This window comes from Felis catus, chromosome A1, assembly GCF_018350175.1.
Source record: "Felis catus isolate Fca126 chromosome A1, F.catus_Fca126_mat1.0, whole genome shotgun sequence".
Lineage (NCBI taxonomy): Eukaryota > Metazoa > Chordata > Mammalia > Carnivora > Felidae > Felis > Felis catus.
The window spans coordinates 90,190,580-90,208,184 of record NC_058368.1 but is presented as its reverse complement, the minus strand read 5'-3'; the positions used below and the strand labels follow the sequence as shown (position 1 = coordinate 90,208,184).

Sequence of the window (17,605 nt, the reverse complement as noted above, 5' to 3'; positions counted from 1 at the left end):
ACTGGTTACAGTGGCAACAGAAAACTAACACACTATGGCTAAGCCATGGAAGATTCACTTCTTTTCCTTCCTTGCCATAGCTCCTGACCTAGCAAATCAGGAAGAGAGTAAATAAGATGTCTTTGTTTTTTCCACCAAAACACTTGATTACATCATTTAAGATATCATAACACTAAAAAATATGCACCAAAGGCAAAGTCAACGAAGTGAATTAGAAAACTCTGTGGAGTGCCCACACCCCCAAAGTGCTGATTAATGGAACGATGCCATCTTAGAAGATTCTGAGAAACACACTACAAGGGTCTGTTCATTAACATTCTTCAATACTTTTATCAATAACTTAGAGCAGGGATTCTTAACTCTGGGATTATGGACCACCTGGGACTGCAAAAAGTATCTGAACCTTCTAAACCTTACTGAAAATTTTGTTATTACCTAATTTTTTAATTTTTTTTATTTATTTTTATTTTTTGGCAGAAAGCTCTATGGCCTTCATTAAAGTCTTAAAGGGGATCCATAAGTCCAGAAGGTTACGACCTGACTTAAATGAAGATACAGAAGGTATGCTCATCACATTCACTGGTGACACAAAGCTGCTGGAAAGAGTAAAGACTGCGGTGACAAATCAGGATTCCAAAAACATCTTGAAAGGTTGAATGAACAGGCTACATCCAGTGAAGATAAAATCACACAGCTTAGGGCAGCCTCTGGAAAAGACTCAGAAGGTTTAATCAACAGTAAGCTCAGTATGAGTCAGTAATTAGGGCTACCAAAATAACTTATATGACTCTCGGCAGGTGTCCAGCATGATGGAAAAAAAAACACTTCTACTCTCTTCTGCTTTGGTGAAACCAAATGCATTACTGTGTTCAGTTTTGGGTTTCTTCTGTATTCATTTCCTAAGCCTGCCATAACAAATGACCACAAACTTGGGTGACTTAAGACAACAGAAAATGTACTGTCCCACAGTTCTGGAGGCTGGAAATTGAAATCAAGGTGTCTTAGTTCCTTCCGTAGGCTCCAAAAGGAAAACAGTCCCATGGCTCTCTCCTAGCTTCTGGGGCCCAGAAAACCTTGGTGTTCCCTGGCTGTGGCAGTGTAACCCTGATCTCTGTTTCCCTCTATCTTCCTGTGGCTCTTTTCACTGTGTGCCTGAGTCCTCTCTTCTCCTTATAAGGACACCCACATTGGATTTAGAGCCCATCCTAAACTACTATGATCTTATCTTGATCCTCAACTACTTACATTTGTCAAGATCCTATTTCCAAATAAGGTCACACTCAGATTCCAGGTGGACATGAACTTTTATGGGACATTATTCAACCCACTGCATCCTTTAAGTGGAATACTGACAAATACCCTCTGAAGTTTACAATACCATATTCTTTTTAAATTTTTTTTTTAACATTTATTTTTGAGAGACAGAGAGAGACAAAGCATGAGCAGGGGAGGGGAAGAGAGAGAGGGAGACACAGAATCCGGGCTCCAAGCTGTCAGCACAGAGCCTAATGCAGGGCTCCAACTCACAAACTGCGAGTTCATGACCTGAGCCAAAGTTGGACACTTAACCGACTGAGCCACCCAGGCACCCCTACGATACCATATTCTTAAGAGCAATCAAAAGAAACAGAGATATAAAACCAAAAGGTTAGAGGGCTTGAGTCAAACAAGGAAATTAACTATTGCCTACAAATATCTGAACCAAGTTTTTTCCCCAGATGAAAAACTTTCTAACACTGCTTTCCAGAGATGAATGTGATAGATTTCTGTCATTCATTTGTTCAAGCTTAAGCTGTACAATCATCGGATAGGAATGCTGAGGCTTCGGATGGGTGGCTGACTTGAGAATCACTGATGATCAAGCTATATAGCTTCAGCATGGTAAGCAGGGGTGAGATACGTGGCTGGAGCCACTGGAGGAGACCACAGGGAGGGAGCTCAGATTTCCATTCTGAGGATAATGAGAAGACCCGGAAGGGGGTTAAGCAAGGAGTGTTACGATTTCCTGTAGAAGCTTCAAGATTATCCTGGCTACTGTAGGGAGAAAAGACTGATGGAAGTTAAGAGAAAAGCAGAGACCAAGACAGGGTAAGAGGGGAGAGCTGCCCATACTGAGAAGGCAGGAGTGAAAATGACAAGTCACACAGAGATATGTATATCCTGCAGGTAAACTGTGGAGGGAAGATCAGATGTGGAATGTGAGGAGAAGAAGCAAGGATGACCCTAAATGTGGACGGTGATGTCATTTGTTGAGATGGGGAGGATCAGGGAGCAGCGGTAGCAGGCTGGAAGGCAAAAAAAAATGTATCAAAGGCTCCATCTGAGGTTTCTAAATCTGGAGATGTCCTCGAGACATTTAGGTTGAAGATACCATGCAGACAGAGTTGAATGTGTGACTCTAGGCTCACAAGGGAAGACTAGGCTGAAAGTAGAGGAAGACACAACAGCAGGCATCGGAGAAAAAGAAAACTGTTGCCTTAGAGTTGTCCCACTTCTTTAGGAGTATTTTGGGGGTGCACCTGGCTGCTGGCTCAGTCAGAAGAGCATGTGACGCTTGATCTTGGGGTCATAGGTTTGAGCCCCATGCTGGGTGCAGAGATTACTTAATAAATAAAAAACTTAAAAAAATATTTTTGTATTACTGAGCATAGTTAAGTGCCCATTTGTTTCTGCTTAAATGTTATGTTCTCAAACCCTGGTCAGCTGCGTTGTTCAGATTTTCTCCAGCCACATGCAACTGCATGGTGACAGGAAGCACAGAGACGGATGGTAGTGGTTCACCCTGGATTGACATTTTGCCAAGTGAGTGTGATACAGAACAGAGGAAAAAGGGAAGATTAATGTGAAGAATCATGGACTCTACATCAAATAAGGAGAGAAGTGAGAAGCCAGAGGGGGCTGAAAGAGCTTCCTCTATCCAAAATCAGCCAAAGGACAGGGTCATGCTATGCTGAATTCAATTAATGCTGAGGCCTTATCACAACTGACTGAGGAGAAAGGTAGTTGCCAGAAGAAAGGGAAACACTATGAGCCAACATAGTAGCTACTATCATAAATTAGTTTAGGGTCTATAGACTTAGATCTGTTTATAAAATAAAAGCAGTTAATTCAATGGTAGCGTTTCCTGATTTCGTGGTCCATCAGTGGCTACTAAACAGGAACTCTCTGGAGACAGTGCTTAGTTTCTAAAGAACCCTACATTTTATAGCAAGTCACTATAGTTGGAGAAGACCTCAGATGCTGGGAAAGCAGGGAGCTTCTGCACAAAAGAGAAAGGGGTGGGCACAGAATTCATTTGCAGTGTGGATGGGGGAATGAGTGGGAAGCTTACTGTACACACACAGAAAAGACAAACTTCACCCAATGGCTTACAGTGAAGTATACCTGTCCCATTCACTCCATTGTCCTAGGTCCCCCAAAGCAACCTTGTTTTTAGTTCTTCTAGTGGTCACCTTCTACAGTCCCACAAAGGCTCATCGCCATTGTTTCCTGGTTTGTCAATGTAAGACATTATCTGCAGATTTATGAGGCTACAAATCAAGATTCTGCTCATTTAGGCTTCTCCATTTTCCCTCTTCCCTGATTTCATTGTTTCATTATTTTCCTCTGTGGTTCAACCTTCCCAGTGTCTGCAACTACAGCCGACCTCCTGAATGCTCACCCAGTGAGATGAAGTCACCGGCCCTTACCAGCTCCTGACATGTCTTTTCGCTCTTCCATTTCTCTACCTTTGTCATCTATTTATAGTTACAGATGCTTAGGTCGAAATGTTTGCTTTCTCTTTCTTCTGCAACCAATAGGGCCTTCCACACTTTAACTACAGATTGATCTTAAACACTGAAAACCAACAAAACCACTAAAGCACTAATATCGTCATTATAAAAATGTTACAGAACGGCCTGTGTTTGGATTCCACTTCCCTTTCTAGGATCTGCTAACTGCTCACAACTGTGTCACATTTTAGTTGTTTCACAATTGGACCAACTGTCCCTGGTCTTGGAGTTCCTCTTCTCTTACTAGGGAAAAACATGTCCTTTAAATTTTATGTCTAGTATCGTCCAGTTTCCTGCTCTGACCATGGCTTGGAATTCACTCCATTTTTTTTTTTTTTTTTTAAGTTTTGGGAATAAACAAACACCCAACCTGTACACACTTACTTGTTCCCTTCGGGAAGTATGACTTTTCCCTTATGAAGGTTGTGTACTGAAAATTAACCATTTCAAAAAAAAAAAAAAAAAAAAGAGAGAGAGAGAAAACGAAAAATGTCCCCCAATGATCCAATCAATAGAACACAATCATTTTTATTTTTGCACATTACTCTGAGTCTTAATCCACTGTAAACAAATTTAACACAGTCACAGTTCAATCACTATATGTTTATTTTTGTAGGATATACCTTGCTTTCACAATCCCCTTTAATGGCTGTGTAACTTTCCACTGAGTGGATGTATCATAATTTATTAAACCCACTCGGGAAGCAGTACAAAAAAGTGGTTAAAGTATGGATGCTGCAGTCAGACAGACCTCCAACACATCCCAGCTCTGCTGAATCCCAATGGCTATACAGCTGGTAGGTTACCTCTCCTGCTTTCATTCACCCAACGCTAATAACCAGTGCCACCCTACTATGTTCCAGGTGCCACGCCAAGCACTGTGTACACACGAGTAGACACAGCAACAGCATCCCCGCCCTCATAAACAAACAAACCAGATATATAATTTCCAATCGTATAGAGGGCTCTCGAAAAAAGACACTAAGTGAGAGACTGGAGAAGCCTAAATTCACATTCACAAAATGAGGACACGGTACCACTTAGGGCTGTTATTAAATGACAGTCCATGTATAGTACAGTACTTGGCACCCTTCTTGGCCCACAATACGTGAAACAATATGTGTTAAGTACCTCACTGCCTGGGGTAAACCAAGAGCACCAAAGCAGGAAACACTCTCTCAGTGTGTTCTTCTTTCCTTCATCAACAGAAATCCTACACTTTCTCAAGTCTGAGTTCATGGCTAGACATCTGATGTGGGTCTTTTCTATATCCATTTCCCTCCTCAGCATGTTATTTTCTTTTACCTCCTTAAACAAGCTATCTCTACAATAGCTGTTTTAACACCCTTATCTGCAACTCTAGCACTTGTTCCATTTCTGGGCCTGTTGCTACTGCCTATTTTTGCCTGGTTATGGGTCATAGTTTCCTGTTTCTTAGCATGCCCAGTAATTTCTGACTGGATGTTGGTCTTAGATTTTATGTTTTTGGGATCCAGATGTCACTGCATCCCTTTCAATATTGTCGAGCTTTGTTCTGGACCAGTTACTTGGAATCAGTCTGATCCTTTTCAAGTTCGCTCCTAAGCTTTGTTAAGTGGAGTCCAGAACAGGCTTTTATTTAGGGCTGATTTGGCCTCGTGTACATTAGGCAGTCTCCCTACACTGATCAGTAAGAGTATGAACTATTCCAAGCCCTGTGGGAACTCCAAGAATTCCCCCTGCTAATTTCTGACAGTTCTTCATAAAATGTGCAGATCAGTACTCTGGCCAAAGACCCGTGGGGACCCCTCACGGCTCTCCAGAGTTCATTCCCTGCGCGACTCCCTCCTCTCTCTATTTTACCTCCTTGCATATTCAAGTCCGTTCAAACTGCCTTGGCCTCCTAGAGCTCTGAACTCTGATTCGGCAACACCAGGTTCCCTCTGGATTCCCCTTCCTTGCACTGCAACATGGCAACTCTCCAGGCTGTAAGTAAGCTGGGGCAGTCATACAGCTCCACTGTTTATTTCCTTTCTCTCAGGGATCACTGTCCTGTACTCTTTGTTGACCTATTTCTAAAACTGCTGTTTCATAACTTTGTCATGTTTTCTAGTCATTTAAGGTGGGGAAGTGAACTGGTCCCTTTTACTCAATTATGGCTAGAAACAGAACTAACCAAGCTTGACTTCGAATTTCCACATTTTCAATGAAACTCTTCTAGACTACAAGTCCAAGTCATTTTCCACTTTTCTGGTCTTCATGCAATTCACGACACAGCACACTAACAGAGGCCCTACAGTATACTCTGTCCATCAACACCCCCCCCCCACTCCCACCCCTGCCCCCAACACCTTCCTACAAAGCCTGCCATCAGTTTCACTACCAGACCCAACACCGCTAGACTGAATGCAATCACAGATTCCAGTGGCTTGCTAGTGCCAGGCACAGTCCTAGGTGCTGGACTGAAACAAGGAAGACATTGTCCCTAACTGCCAGGAGCTCACAGTTTGTGGCAATGTAGAAATCAAACTCTCAGCCATAAATCCATAACACAGTTTTCAACGGGGAAAAACTAAGGTAGAAATGAACTTTTAGCACAAAGATCGTCAAACATTTTCTTAAAGCGCCAGAGAGTAAGTAGCCTAGGCTTGCAGGCCACATAGACTCCTCTGTCACAACCACTCAGTTCAAAAGCAGCCAAAGACATGTGAACAAACGGTTACAGCTGTATTCCATAACTGTGTAAAGTAACAGGTGGCTGGCCCCCTGGGTGTAGTCTGCAGACCCCTGCTTTAGAACAACATCCACCAAAACAACCTGCACCATCTTCTACAATGGTATGTTCTGTTTGTGCCATCCAGACAAGGCCCTCCTAGGCGGGCAGTGCATACAGCGCCTTCTGCACAAACTATAGCACTTGTACAACTCAAGCACAGAGTAGGTACTTACTACTTTTTTTTTTTTTTACTTATGCTGCTTTGCATTTGAAGAGCTCCCTTTGTTTTACTTAAAACTGCTTCCAACAGTAAACGAAGCTGCATTTGCAACAATTCATAGAAAATAATGTCTAGTGCATAATATAAGGATGATAAAACAAGCAAATGTTGATGGTCCTGAAAAACAGTTTCATTTTGCAAGTAAGTCAAGACTACCATATACTTAAATACTCAAAAGAATCTGCTCTGGGGACTACCCATTCATCCCACAGATGGCCTAAAACGCTACTAGACTTCTCTCTTGAAAAATATCTAAAGAGAGAGTTCACAAGCACATAAAAAAGAATGGCCTCAAAAGAACTTTCAATTGTGGTCAAAATTCAAGTCTATCTAGAAAAGACAAAGATGTGATACACTGCACATCTTTTTAAAATTGATCAATCAAAAAGATCTTACAAAATAAATCTTACAAAATAAATGCTAAGTATTTCAATTTGTTTTCACTGCTGCACAATATGTGTGTGCATATATGTACACACAACGGATAAACATACGGTGATGTGACTGGTTTGAAAAGACGACCACTCTCTTTAATAGGTATATTCTGGCAGGTTTGTTCAAAAAGATCTGTCCTTGGGTGCCTGGACGACTCTGTCAGTTGAGTGTCTGACTTGATTTCGGCTCAGGTCAAGATCCCAGGATTGTGGGATGGAGGGAGCCCTGCATCGGGCTCTGTGCTGAGAGCATGGAGCCAGCTCGGGATAGTCTCAGTTTTTCTCTCTTTCTCTGCCTCTGCCCCTCCCCTGCTCATGCACATTCTCTAAAAATAAAAAAATAAGATTTGTCCTACCACTTTATAGTCACACTTCAATCAAGGTGGAGGAAACTTAGAAGTCATTTAATCTAACCTTCCTTCAAATGAAGGATTTTTCTTTTATAACGTTCAAACAGTGCTCTGTGGTTTGTCCATCTTTTTTTTTTTTTAACGTTTATTTATTTTTGAGACAGAGAGAGACAGAGCATGAACGGGGAGGAGCAGAGAGAGAGGGAGACACAGAATCCGAAACAGGCTCCAGGCTCTGAGCTGTCAGCACAGAGCCCGACACAGGGCTCGAACTCACGGACTGCGAGATCATGACCCGAGCCGAAGTCGGACACTTAACCGACCAAGCCACCCAGGCGCCCCGGTTTGTCCATCTTTTAAAACTCACATTCAGAAACATAAACGAGAGGTGTACCTGGCCTCATGAAGCAGGACCAGTGCTGCCCAGGAACCAGACACCCAAATTCAAGACGACTAGAGAGGGTCTGTCCTGCAACAGGCAGCTAAGCTTTATCTCCCTTCAACTCCTTTTAATGCAGGTGGGTTTTTTTTTACACCTCAATTCGGGGCTATGTATTTATTCCTATTCACTTTTTTTCTTAGTCTCAACCCACCATTCCACACACTGAGATCCTAGGGATTCAGCAGGTCAAAGAGATCATTTAAATATGCCATGTCTTTACCAAAATCACTGGCACAGCAATCAAAGATCTTCACAATGTGAAGAACAGCAGAAGGAAAAACTGAAGGCAACAAATATGAACACAACCCTTATGGGAAGCTTTGCCATTAAGAGAAATAGAGGATGGGATGGTAGCAGAAGAGTATTTGGTGGGAAGGTCAAATGTTTTTTTTTTAAATATTCAAATATTTATATGCCAATGGATCATCCAAAAGTGAAGGAAAAATACAGTGTGTGAAACCATTTTCTCAATTGTAAAATTCAATATAAATATATTGTATATATCTCCTTTATCTGCTTGCTTAGTTATTTATGTTAAGATCTGGTTTTTAGAACCTCCAGCTCCTTTTGAATTCTCTTTCCTTTCAGAGTCCCTGTTCCCAGAATCATACCTACTATTTCTCTGAATATTTTGAAATCTCTATATCTAGTAGTCCTTGCCTTTGCCATTATGAATTCTAACATTACATGATGGCTTTCATCCAAGGTCTTTTTTCCACATCAATATCCTTTACTCTTTATCAGAATTTAAAAAACCATGCTCAGGTTTAATGGATTCATCCAAAAGAACCACTTTCTTAAACCTAAAAACCTAAGTTTTGCTTTTTTTTTTTTTTTTTGTATCCATACGGTCAGCAAGATGCCCCCTTTCCCCCTTCCCCACAAAAGTTGATCATTTGGTAAAACTGTTAAGGCTATAACATCCAATCCTCAAAATTTCTATGCAAAGCAAAAAGTGGCTGATACCAGATTCTTCCCACCAGCACATCTGCATATACAATGACATCATCAACACTGGTCCTTCTCCTGCCCAACCCCCACTCCAGGCTCAGACAAAAAGTTAGTGTGCACAAACACAGAGCACATTTACAATGTCTGCTCCCCAGTAGGTACTAGCTAGTTTACATTTGTTTCTAGTTCTAAGCTCACCCTTTGAGTAAGCAACTGTAATCTGCAAATACAAGATATGTTCCTTCAAAGGCCCATTCCTAAAAATGAATTATCAGTAAACATATGAAATCTGTTAACACCAAACAAATGAATCTCCATTCTATTCAATCTGCATCCTATTTAGTGACAAAGAATACGTTTTCAAAGTACAACACTTGTTTTATAAAGTTTAACACTTTCTAAAAATGTACTTTTAAAACACCAAAGAATCTAAAGAAAAGCTGTCTATTTGCCCTTTAAAGGTGTAGAATAAATAAATTTCATTCAGTTATTCATACATGTCTCATTGATAGTAGCACTACAAAATAAGAAAGGTTTCTAATATTTCACAAACCAAGTCAGAGATTTAAAATGAGTCATCATGTTAAGCTCTAGGAAAATGTGAAATTATTTTGTCTTTATATTCATTACTACCAAACACTTATCCTCAAAAATGCACCTTTGTTAATTTCACATCTAGGGGTGCCTGCTTGGCTTAGTTGGTAGATTATGCAACTCTTGATCCCAGGGTTGTGAGTTCAAGCCCCACACTGGGTGTAGAGCCTGCTCAAAAAAAAAAAAAAAAAAAAAAAGATAAAGAAAAAAAAATTCACATCTATTGGGCCCAGCTACTTCTGCCAGGAATTCCCATCTCGTAACATTTTTTGCTTTGTAATTTGAACATTACTTTGTTTACTGTCAACACACAGGAAGTCCTCAATAAACACTCTAAGATTCTCTTCAATTCAAAATTATAAGAGCATAAAAGGTCATAAGAACTGTAATATTTTTTATTAAAATATAAAATTTTGAAATTCACTAAATCAAGAATAGCCACTTTTTTTTTAACTGAGGTATAATGGATGTAACGCAAGTAATCGTAACAGACTTATACCACCATTGTTGTTTTTAAGATACATTCCCAAGTTCCTGCTGCAAAAGTAGGAAAATGTCCTGGATTTCATGATTTACAGGTATACGGATGTATAAAGGCCCTAACTAGCACTTCAGGAAGAAGAGGAATTTTCATCTGTTTTGTTCACTGCTGTTGCCCCACCACCTCTCCAGTGGTACACAGGATTTCAATTAGTATTTGCTGAACTGAAAGCACCTCTGTGTGCAGACCCCTCAGTAGGAAGTCAGACTCAAACCACCTGTAGGACCTCACCACTCACACCATGAGAAAACATGCAGCAATCTCATGTTGTGCAAATAGAAAATGAGCTCCTAGAGAATGGAGAATAGGAAGAGAAGACAGACACTGAAGGGAACCGACCCCAGACTCAGCATTCACACGCTGCCCTGACGTGTTCACACTGAGGGGTGTCTAAAACCTCACCAATTTAGACATTCATTCAGGTTGACAAGTCTCGTTTTAAGAATGCAGGGACCATTCATACCTGTCAACAATCTTACGAGGTAAATATGTCATCATTCCATTTTGTGGAGGACACTGAGGTTATGTGGCCAATTTACTTTCCCAGGGTTACGCAATGCTCTCCTGGTGTCACATAGCATATGCACAGCACAACTCAGAACCTTTACTTGTACAGTGATGCTACCTCCCCAGGGATAAGGAAACAGGACTAACCTTCCTCTACACATCAGTTGCATGTTAGTTCCCAATACTCTTCTGTTCAAACACCTACAACAAGAGTTCTCAAAGACCGGGCTTTTGTTTGTGGATGACAAGCAAGCAACAAGTAGTTTTACAACATGAGACCCTTTGGAGGCAAGAATCTAAAGTGAATATCGTGGATTTGGGGTGCCCGAGGGAACCAAGCCCTAAAGACAAACCAAGTATTTCAAAACCCTGCACGGGGCCAACTCTTGCTCCAGAACAGCTTGCCTCTCTCTCTTCCTCTTCCTCCCCTTCCACGTGACCCTCACGGTTCTCCGCACCAGAAAATAGGCTACCATTGTTAGTGTCATAGTTTGGCAACATTATGTGATCCAACTACAGTGACTGGCACAGAACAGGCACACAAATATTTACTAAATGAACCAAAGACCAAAGTTGTTTCTGCCAGCAAGCTGGGACCCTAACTGCCATTTTTAACAAAGTGGAGATGAGAATGCACTTTAAGCACCTGACCGTTGGTGTAAAAATGAACTTTTACAAGGCACTTCTAAATTGGGGGCAAACTAGAGTGAAAGACCCACGTGATTCTTTTTCCTCAGTACACAGACAGCTTAGCACTTTAGCACACACAGATCTCAGAAGAGGCATGATGTTTTAATATTTTAGAGTATAAAAACAAACATCATTACCTTATTTAGACTGCCTTGTTTAGGTCATCTTAACATGAATAGCAGCTTAAAAAAAAAATCCACTCTCAGCATTCTCAGGATGAGTGCGGGGGTGGAGAAGATAGCAGACATTTTCCAAAAAGTTCGCAGTGGGCAAAAAAACAAAAAACAAAACCCCCCAAAAAATATCAAAAGGAAAAAAAGGTTCCTTTAAAACATGACCAGTAATTTATACAAATGTACGTTTTTATACAAATAACTAAACGGAGCCAGTGTTTATAGGAAAGCATGAGCATACGCCAAATGGCTTCAAAGACAATTCTTGAAAATTTTATCTATTTCCCCTTCGGTCAGCACCCATGCCCTGAAAACTTGGCTACTAGTTCCAATTGGTATCAGATTCTTCATAATGTGAGATTTTCAGGCGTCAAATTACAGTAAAAACTACTGGGGCAGAACAGGAGCCAAAAGCAACAGGGAAGATGCCCATTTTCCTCTACCAACCTCCTCCCACTTGCCACTTAAGAAAAACGGCACGTTTTTACGTTAGAAAAGGGCCTTCATCCTTCGAGATCTAATTCAGCGTTAAGTCTGGGATTTCGGGAACAAACCTGCCGATTCCGAAATGCAGGTTAAGACCTCCTCCACCATGAATTAGTTTTGCGCTCTTCCACCACCTCCTTTGTCTGAACTGTCCCTGCAAACTCGCAGACCCATGCCCTCCTGTAAACAAGCTACCTAAACGAAAAGGAACGTTTTCTAAGTCTTCCTAAGAGAAGAGGAACCCCCCACCCCCCCCCCCCCAAAAGCGTCTGGAGCCTCATTCCCACCCGTGGGCAGGCCGGGCTGCACACGACGGAAACCTGGACCCCGGGGCCGCCGGCCGAGCGGAGCGGAGCTGCGAGTCCGGCCCGGGTGGGTGGGGGCGCTGAGCCCGCCGCCCCCGCGCCCCGGCTCCCGGGGGCCGCCGCCCGCCCCCGCGCCGGCTCCTTCTCTCCGCGCCCCGGCACTCACCTCCGTGGATGGGCAGCGGTGCCAGCACCTGGCCGCGGACCTCGGCCTTGGGCGAGTCGAGCCCGTAGCGCCCGCGGTCGATGCGGAACGTGAGCGGGGCGCCGCGGCCGGGCTCCTGCACCGTCACGTTGATGAGCGCCGTGTAGTACTCCTGGCTCGCGTTGTCCGCCCGCGCCGGCCACAGGCTGCAGGTCAGCAGAGCGAGCGCGGCGAGCCGGGCCGGGCCCGCCCGCGCCGCGCCGCTCATCGTCCCTCCGGCCGCCGCCGCCGCCGCTCGCGGACCGGGCTCCAGGGCCGGCGCGGAGAGGCGGGGCGGGCGCGGCCGGCGCTGCGGCGGGAGCGCGCGCGCGCGGCCTGCGCGGGGCCGGGCACGAGCACGGTCCTCCTCGGCGCCGCGGCCCCGCCGCTCGCCGCCCTCACGTCTGCGGCCCGCCCGCGGGGACGCGCCCATGGGCCCCTGGGCGAGGACGGCGGGTCAGGCAGCTCGCGGTGGTCTCCTCGGGGCCCCCTGAGGGCCGTGGGGACGGGCCCACTCCATCCCACGGGTCTGGTCCCGCCGACTCGGGGGCGCCTCGCTTGGCAGCGGTGCGGTTTGGGAGGCGGCTCCAAGAGGATGCGCCTGAAGCAGGGTCTGTGAAACACAAAGTCCCGCTAGCCCGGCTGCCGCCTCCGGCGCGCTCGCCGCCGCTCTGCCCAGCCCCCTCCCGGAGGGCCGAGCGGCAACGCGCAGGCCTGGGGCTCAGCCCCGCCCCCGCGCGCTTGCGTGCGATGCCCTGCTCGCTCCCGCCCGCCTGCACGAGGGCCGGAGCTTACACAGCCATGTCCGTTAGTCCCGGCGTGATGGGCACAGGGTGCGGAGCCTGGGAGCTTTATAAAGGCCTGTGGAAAAGTTTGCGACGAAAATGCAAAAAGAAAAACAGTTAAAACTTTACAATTAATTTTAAAGGTTAAATGTCTGTGAAGAGTTCAGATTTCAGCTGGTCAACTACCAGTCACATATAATTGACACCAAGGAACGCAGGGGAGGGGATGTGCCTCTGTAATGGGACGCGGGGGGCCGCAACACTGTAAGAACTGTAAGAACACCTGTGGGGTTTAGAAGACTGTCTACAGGAGATGAAACCTCCAGATTCTCTGGATAAAGAGGAGATTGTAGTGAGACCTGCCCAGCCCACAACACACACACATCTTGTCAGCTGTGTACCCTTCTAAAGCATAAATGAAAGAGTGGGATGGGTCTTGAGTCAGGTGTGGCTGAATCCAGTAGCTTATAGAATGTTAGGCAGTGTACTCATTATTGCTCCCTGATGAGGAGGAAGGATAACATCTTTTTTTTTCTAATTTAAATTTTCGTTAACATACAGTGCAATATTGGTTTCAGGAGTAGACTTCAGTGATTGATCGCTTACATACAATACCCAGTGTTCAGGTGCCCTCAATACCCATAGCGCATCTAGCCCATCCCCCACCCACCTCCTCTGTCAACCCTCAATTTGTTCTCTATCATTAAGAGTCTCTTGTGGTTTGTTTCCCTCTTTTCCCCATGCTCATCTGTTGTGTTTCTTAAATTCCACATATGAGTGAAATCATATGGTATTTGTTTTTCTCTGATTGACTTATTTTTGCTAGTTCCATCCACGTTGTTGCAAATGGCAAGATTTCATTGTTTTTGATGGCTGAGTAATATTCCATTACGTGTGTGTGTGTGTGTGTGTGTGTGTGTGTGTGTGTACCGCATTTTCTTTATCTATTCATCCGTTGGTGGACATTTGGGCTCTCTTCATCATTTGTCTATTGTTGATAATGCTGCTATAAACATTGGGGTGCATATGTCCCATTGAATCTGTGTGTTTGTATCCTTTGGATCAATACTTAATAGTAGGATAGCATCTTCTGACTGGCCCTGCCTGGATTCCCTGCGTCCTATAGTGGGAAGGGGTGGAGTCAGCCTTGCCCAACCAAATGTACTGAGTATCCCAGAAAGAGGCCACTTCCCAAAGGAAAACTGAGGCACTGTTTCCAGGCAAAGGGTGTGGATGCAGTGTTGGCTGAAATATCAGATGTCCTTGGGTGACTCTTAGCAATGTCCTTCACAATTTCTCCCTCTAAATCTTCCCTTCCTTCCTCACTGCAATCATCTGTCTAGTCTGTCCTGGCCATATTGAGGCTGGCTTTATTTACTTGCCTCCAGGATGTACAGCCCCTAGACCAAAATAACCAGGCCTCCTCCCTGGGCCTAGTGCTTGAAGAGGTATCTACCTTGGCCCTCCAGCAGCTGGACTCCCTTCTCACAGAGCAAAGAGTTCTTGGGACCAAGGTACTCATGTTCAGGCACCTGAGACAGGGAGTTCCCTGCCCAGATAGCCCCAGGCCTGCTGGGGGTCTCTGGGCTCTGCTCTTACTTGGCATGCCCTGGCCTGCCTCTGCTTGCCAGGCTCATTCACTCTACCCCCTTGTCCTTACAAGGGACTTTCTTTCTTTCTTTCTTTCTTTCTTTCTTTCTTTCTTTCTTTCTTTCTTTCTTTCTTTCTTTCTTTCTTTCTTTCTTTCTCTTTAAATTTTTTTGGTCAATATTTATTTATTTGGGGGAGAAAGAGAGACAGTGTGAGCAGGGGAGGGGCAGAGAGAGAGGGAGACACAGAATCTGAAGCAGGCTCCAGACTCCAAGCTGTCTGCACAGAGCCCGATGCAGGGCTCGAACTCACAAACTGTGAGATCATGACCCAAGCTGAAGTCAGACGTTTAACCGACTGAGCCACCCAGGCTCCCCTAAAAGGGTCTTTTAAAGCATGTGGTACCCATACTTTGAATTTGTCAAGTAGAGAGTTGCTTCTAGAGAACTTACAACACTTCTCTGGCACTTTCCAATCGCCCTTTAAAATAGAGTGGGATGAGGTGGTCTCTGTGCATAGCCTCAGCAGGTATGGACATCTAGGGCATTGGTAACACCACCTTCATTTGGGAGTGTAATTGTTTTTAATTTTATGGACAGTTTCCTTTAGGAAAAGGGTCTTTCCATGTATAGTTGTGGTACAAAGCTACCTTTTAAAAATTGCAGTAAAAAAATATGAAAAACAAACAAACAAAAAAAACCCAAAATCATCTTAAACCATTTGTAAGTGTTCAGTTCAGCAGCATTTGGTACATTCACATTGTTGTGCAAGGATCACCACCATCCATCTTCTAGACTCTTTTCATCTTGTAAAACTGAATTTCTGTCCCCATTACATAGTAACTTTACACTGCCCCCTCCCCCAGCCCATTGGAACCACAATTCTATTTTCTGTTTCTATAAAATTTCACTACTCCGGGCATATACATACAGACATTTATAGACCCACATACATGGAGTCACACAGTATTTGACCCTTAGGGTGTTTTGTTTTGTTTTGTTGGTATTTGACCTTTCGTGACTGGATTATTACTCAGCATAGTGTCCTCCAGGTTCATCCATGTTGTAGCATGTGTTAGAATTTCTTTCATCTTTAAGGATGAATAATGTTCCATTGTATGTATACATCACATTTTGTTTATCCAAGCACTGATGGACACTTGGCTTGCTTCCACCTTTTGGCTACTGCAAATAATGCTGCTATGAACACGGGTGTGTAAATATCTCTTCAAGATCCTGATTTCAACTCTTTTGCATAAATACCCAGAAGTGGGATTGCTGGATCATATAACAGGTTCTATGTTTAATTTTTTGAGTAACTGCCATACCATTTTTCCGTAGTGGCTACACCATCTACAGTCTCCCCAACAATACACAAGGGCTCGCGTTTCTCCACATCCATGTCAACACTTGGGACAAAACTACCTTTTAAAACATTCAGGTAAAAATAAATAAGTAAATAAATAAAACATTTAAGTGAAAAAAAAGTGAGTGGATGAAAAGCATTAAGTAAATAAAAGCACAGGTGGTATTTGGCTATGGCAGATCTCATGAGGAGTGTGTGTTGAGGTCTGACTGAGGCCCACAGGGGTCTAGAAGGGAGATACCCATAGGCCTCCCTCCTCTGTGGGGCCCTTTCTCTGGCTCCACACATGACTCTCCCCTCCCTCTGCTCCCATCTCCCAAGAAATCCCAGGTCACCCGTAAGCCCCATCTCAAATTCCCCTTCTCCTCAGAGTTCCAGCGGGCCCAGTTCCCAGCCTTCCATCTCCAGGTGCTGGGAAGGAAGAGCTTCAGTCCTTTAGAAATGTATCTGGCTCCCCTGGGAGCAATGTCTACCTTCCCAGGGCCATAAACAGGGGTAGCCTGTGTATAAAACGTACTACATAGCATGGGGGGTAAAGCAGGGGTGGGGGGGCAGCTCCAGGGATCAGAGCCCAAGCTGGGTTCCCTGGGGCAGTGTTGGAAACCTCAACGGATTGTCCAAAATTTCTCTTCTTCCTCCTCCCCCATCTCTTCTTCCTCTTCCTTTTCTTTCTTTCTTTCTTTCTTTCTTTCTTTCTTTCTTTCTTTCTTTCTTTCTTTCTTTCTTTCTTTCTTTCTTTTTTAATTAAAAAAATGTTTGTTTGTTTGTTTTTTTAATTTTGAGAGACAGAAAACAAGCAGGGGAAGAGCAGAGCGCGAGAGAGAGACGCAGAATCCGAAGCAGGCTCCAGGCTCTGAGATATCAGCACAGAGCCCAACGCAGGGCTCAAACTCACAAACTGTGAGATCATGACCTGAATTGAAGTCAGATACTTAGCAGACTAAGCCACCCAGGTGCCCCTCTCTTCCTTTTCTTTCTCTAATGGCACAGGATCCCCTCTGGTCCTAGTAAGGCCCTGATCTTAACTTATTACTTATGGTTTCCTTTATCACTACCCCTCACTCCCCTTGCCTCCCCACAGGTAACCATATGAATGCGCTTAATGTAGATCTCTTGTGTTCTCCCCAAATGTGTGGTATTGTTTGGTGTACCTGTGCTTCTTAATCATTCAACAATGCTGGTTATAGATGCCATTCTATTTCTCATTCTCTTCATCTAGCACTATATTGGTATTTTATGCCTTTTTCTTACACTTATTTATTAAATATTATATTGAAATATAACATACCTCTACTAAAGTGCAAAAAATCTCTTTTTTAACTTTTTATTTATTTTAAGAGAGAGAGATAGAGAGAATGAGCGGGAGAGGGGAGAGAGAGAGGGGGACAGAGGATCCAAAGTGGGCTCTGCACTGATAGCAGCAAGCCTCATGCGGGGCTCAAACTCACGAACTGCAATAT

General features: G+C 44.0%; 1 protein-coding gene across 3 annotated transcripts in view; it reads right to left on the bottom strand.

Annotated features, from left to right (window-relative positions):
* The window catches only part of RNF130 (ring finger protein 130), a 139,135-nt gene extending 126,116 nt beyond the window's left edge, over nucleotides 1-13,019 (bottom strand). Inside the window, exon 1 of one of the 3 annotated variants that reach the window (XM_023254015.2) lies at nucleotides 12,388-13,019. In XM_023254015.2, coding sequence (XP_023109783.2) covers nucleotides 12,388-12,838 — 451 coding nt within the window. In that variant the 5' untranslated portion in view covers nucleotides 12,839-13,019. The remainder of the gene's footprint in view (nucleotides 1-12,387) is intronic. The other 2 variants (XM_023254016.2, XM_023254012.2) reach the window with 2 other exon arrangements.
* Between the last annotated feature and the right edge of the window lie 4,586 nt (nucleotides 13,020-17,605).